Below are 3,696 nucleotides of genomic sequence, written 5' to 3'. Positions count from 1 at the left end.
TTTGATGCAACGAATTTTTTTTGTGGCGTAAGCTATACCGAGTAATGCTACCGTACCGTATCGGACCCATATCGACCAAACAACATCGATACAATGACGAGTTTATTTTTATCTACGTCTCAATATAAAATTACTCAAAACGGAGTTGTAAATAGCAATATACAAGTGATCGGAGCACAAATGTACATATCATCAAAGTTACTTCAAGGATAATTTTTTTATATTAAGTGACATCGTTTACCTTCTTTATTATTTTAATAATTTAATGTAATGTTTTATAAAAATCCCAATCACTATTGCAACGTATTTAATTTTATCTATGTTTCTACACGAGGTTCTGCTTGATCTATATTTGTGTTGTATTGACCCTAATCCTCTTTATATAGCATGGTAAATAAACTATTGGTAAGCACTACCCCACTTTTATACGATTGCATTGTTTAACTGGTGATGGCTGAAACCCACATCTCCATATGTGTAGGGTTAAGTGAGATTTGAACTTTGATAGTGGATGCTATTTTTGAGGAATCGCCTGGCTTTTTAGATATTTTGAAGAGAGAGTCTGAACCGTCAATAACAGCCACTTTTACGGTTATTTTTTGGAGTTTACACCGGTATAATTTAATATTGAAAAGATCTCGGTACTTGTTAATTTTTTTTTTTTTTTTTTTGAAAATAAACTTTCATTAACACACAACCAAACCCGAAAACCAGGCCGGCAACACAACAAAAAACAAAAGCAAAATTACATAATTACAAATTTACACCAATCTCTCCAACCAGTAGACTGAAACCTCAACCTATTTTTGAACCAAAAGAAACCCAAAGCTCTTATCTCGCTAAAAACGGTTTCCACATTAGGCCGGGAGGCAGAAAAAACCGCTTTGTTCCTAGCCAACCAAATACACCAACACGTAGTGATAACGATACCGTGAAACGCCAACCTTTCTGAAGATCCCAACCTGCTGAACTTATGTAACTCCAAAAGATCTCTTCCAGAAAAAGCAAAAGTCGGAGGAACACGACACCATCTACTAACTTTTAGCCAAATCAAATCCGCAAAGCGGCAGGAGATAAAGAGATGGGTAACGGATTCATCCTCACTACCGCAAAGGGGACAGGCCGAACCAAGGTGGACAATGCCTCTAGAGATTGGGTTTTACGCCAATAATATGATATATAATTTGGCTTGCATGGCTAAGTTTATTATACATTTATTTTTTAAGCCTACGTTTATTATACATTTATTAGAACACTCGGTGTGGTCTTGCTCCCATTTTCTAGGCCATGAGTGTTGGTAATTTTAGAGTTATCAATAGATTTTAGGGTATTGGGTTAATTTGTCGATCGAGATAATAATGCCGGTGTTTAATCAAGTTAGGTGACGCGGGAGTGCGGACTCGTTTCCGCTTGTTATTTGGTCCTTGCTTTAATTATTAGATTATGCATGTGGGGCCCATTCATTCTCACCAATTAGATTTTTCTCTTTTTGATTTCCTTTTTCTTTTTTTTATTTTGTTTTAAATGGACGTTATCCCACACCGTGTAAGTTAACGATAAAGCATCTTGCTTATGTTGCGCGGACTTTATACTACACCACTCTGCCTTATATATATCTATTTTTGAAACGGCATTATACATTTATTTTATGAAAATGAGATGTGGTTCAAACTACCTATTCGAGTTTAGGTTCATGCCAGGTCTTCCGGTCCCGTCTTGACCTGTTGCACAGTAGAGGGTTTGCTATGCAGAACAACCGTTTCAACTGTCAAACCCGGTCCAAATCCAAACAGAACGCCCCAATCTAAACCTTCACCGGTCGTACTTTTTCCATCCTCCAAAGATTTATTTCTCATCTCATTAATGATGAACAACACACAAGCACTAGTCATGTTTCCATATTCACTTAGAACATGTCTACTGGCCCTCAACTTCTGTTTGTCAAGGTTGAGTTTCAGCTCCACCTCGTCGAGTATGCGTCTACCACCAGGATGAACGATCCAAAACAGCGAATTCCAGTCACTTAGACCAAGTGGACGAACCGCTTGCATTAATATATTCTCTATATTCTCAAAGATCATCTTGGGCACATCCTTGTCCAGGTGTAGTTTGAGCCCATCCTCCCTCAAGTGCAAGTTTATCGCCATCTCAGTGTCTGGTATAATAGTTTGACTTGCGGAAACAATCTCGAATAGTGGATGCTCAACCGCCAAATCTGGATCCGAACCCACGATGATTGCAGCCGCTCCATCCCCAAAAAGTGCTTGGCCAACTAAAGAATCAATGTGGTTCTCACTAGGCCCATGAAAGATAGTAGCCATGATCTCTGAGCAGACAACAAGGACGCGTGAACCCTTGTTGTTTTCAGCAATGTCCTTGGCTAGACGAAGGACCATGCCCCCACCCGAGCAGCCTTGTTGGTACATCATGAGCCGGTTGACCGAAGGGGAGAGACCAAGTAACTTGGTGAGCTGATAGTCAGCACCAGGCATGTCGATGCCCGAGGTGGTGCAAAAGATGAGATGGGTGATCTTGGATTTCGGGAGTCCCCACTCCTCGATGGCTTTCGTAGCGGCTACCTTACCGAGCTTTGGGACTTGGGTGATCAACAAGTCTTGGCGAGTATTTAAAGAGGGACTCGTGTACTGGCACATGTTGGGGTTATCTTTCAGAAACTCTTCTGTGAGGAGCATGAATCGCTTCGTTATCATTGTGTTGTCACCTGCAAAGTTCAACATTGTGTTATATGAATATATATCATACACATGTGATGTTATTTATACAAGTCAATACTTACATATGCGCTTAAACTTGTTTTTAAGATTAACCATATGCTCACTATTTGTAACACGGAAATAGAAATCAGGATAATCTGCCTGCATAATATAATTGGAAGGATTTGCAGTGCCAATGGCAAGAATAGTGGCTAGACCATGTGCCCGTTGATTCTCTCGAATTGTTTCAAGATGTACAACCTTTTGAAAATGATTCATTTATCTAAGTTTGATGTATATTCAACAATTGTTAGCTTTACTCCAACCAATGAAATAGATCGATCTATAAATAGATAGTTAATTTCTTAAAGAGTAAATTGACAAAATGGTCCTGAGCTTTAGTCACTTTTCTTATTGTAGTCCAAAACTTAAACCTTTTGAATCTGGGTCCCTGTGATTTTAATTTTGTTGTCATTTTCATCCAAAATCAAATTCTGCTCAAATTTTTCAGTTAACATTCAGTTTTTTTTTGTCTTTTCATTAAAAGGGTAAAATGGTCTTTTAACGTTTTAGTATAACAAAATTAAAAAATCCGACCATTTTGCCCTTCATTAAAAGGGAGGAAAAAAAACAAAAAAACGTGATGTTAATCGAAAAATCTGACAAGATTTTGCTTTTGAATGAAAATGGCAATAAAATTGAAACCATAGGGACCCATATTCAAAAAGTTTGAGTTTTGTACTAAAGTAAAAAAAGTGACCACACCTTAGGGGAGTGGGGATGGTATCACTTGCAAAAATTCCATCACTCACAAACATCCAATCAAGTTCCGCCATGTCATCAACCATTATTCCATCACTCACAACCATTTTTTAGTGACGGTGGTCATCACTAGTGATGGAATTCCATCACTCACAACCATTTTATTGTTTTTATAAAGTTTATTAAAAAATCTTACAAGTTTATAAAAGAAACAATTTTC

At 37.9% G+C, this 3,696-nt stretch overlaps 1 protein-coding gene across 1 annotated transcript; it reads right to left on the bottom strand.

Annotated features, from left to right (window-relative positions):
• Positions 1-1,447: 1,447 nt before the first annotated feature.
• On the bottom strand, positions 1,448-3,038 carry LOC110878832 (chalcone synthase 3). The gene is made up of 2 exons (XM_022127208.2): positions 2,798-3,038; positions 1,448-2,722 (listed from the first exon to the last, which is right to left on the bottom strand). Exons 1-2 carry the CDS (start codon positions 2,991-2,993, stop codon positions 1,692-1,694), a joined length of 1,227 nt encoding a protein of 408 aa, XP_021982900.1. The 5' UTR covers positions 2,994-3,038; the 3' UTR covers positions 1,448-1,691.
• Between the last annotated feature and the right edge of the window lie 658 nt (positions 3,039-3,696).

The sequence above is a fragment of the Helianthus annuus genome, chromosome 9, assembly GCF_002127325.2.
Source record: "Helianthus annuus cultivar XRQ/B chromosome 9, HanXRQr2.0-SUNRISE, whole genome shotgun sequence".
NCBI lineage: Eukaryota > Viridiplantae > Streptophyta > Magnoliopsida > Asterales > Asteraceae > Helianthus > Helianthus annuus.
Note: the sequence above shows the minus strand (reverse complement) of the source record. Positions and strands in the feature narration are given on the sequence as shown.

What these genes read in the sequence shown, in the direction of transcription:
- LOC110878832 (XM_022127208.2), bottom strand. Translation starts at nt 2,993, where the DNA reads ATGAATCATTTTCAAAAGGTTGTACATCTTGAAACAATTCGAGAGAAT. An exon ending in AAACAAGTTTAAGCGCATAT is followed by an intron (nt 2,723 to 2,797) that starts GTAAGTATTGAC and finishes TGAACTTTGCAG; the next exon opens with GTGACAACACAATGATAACG.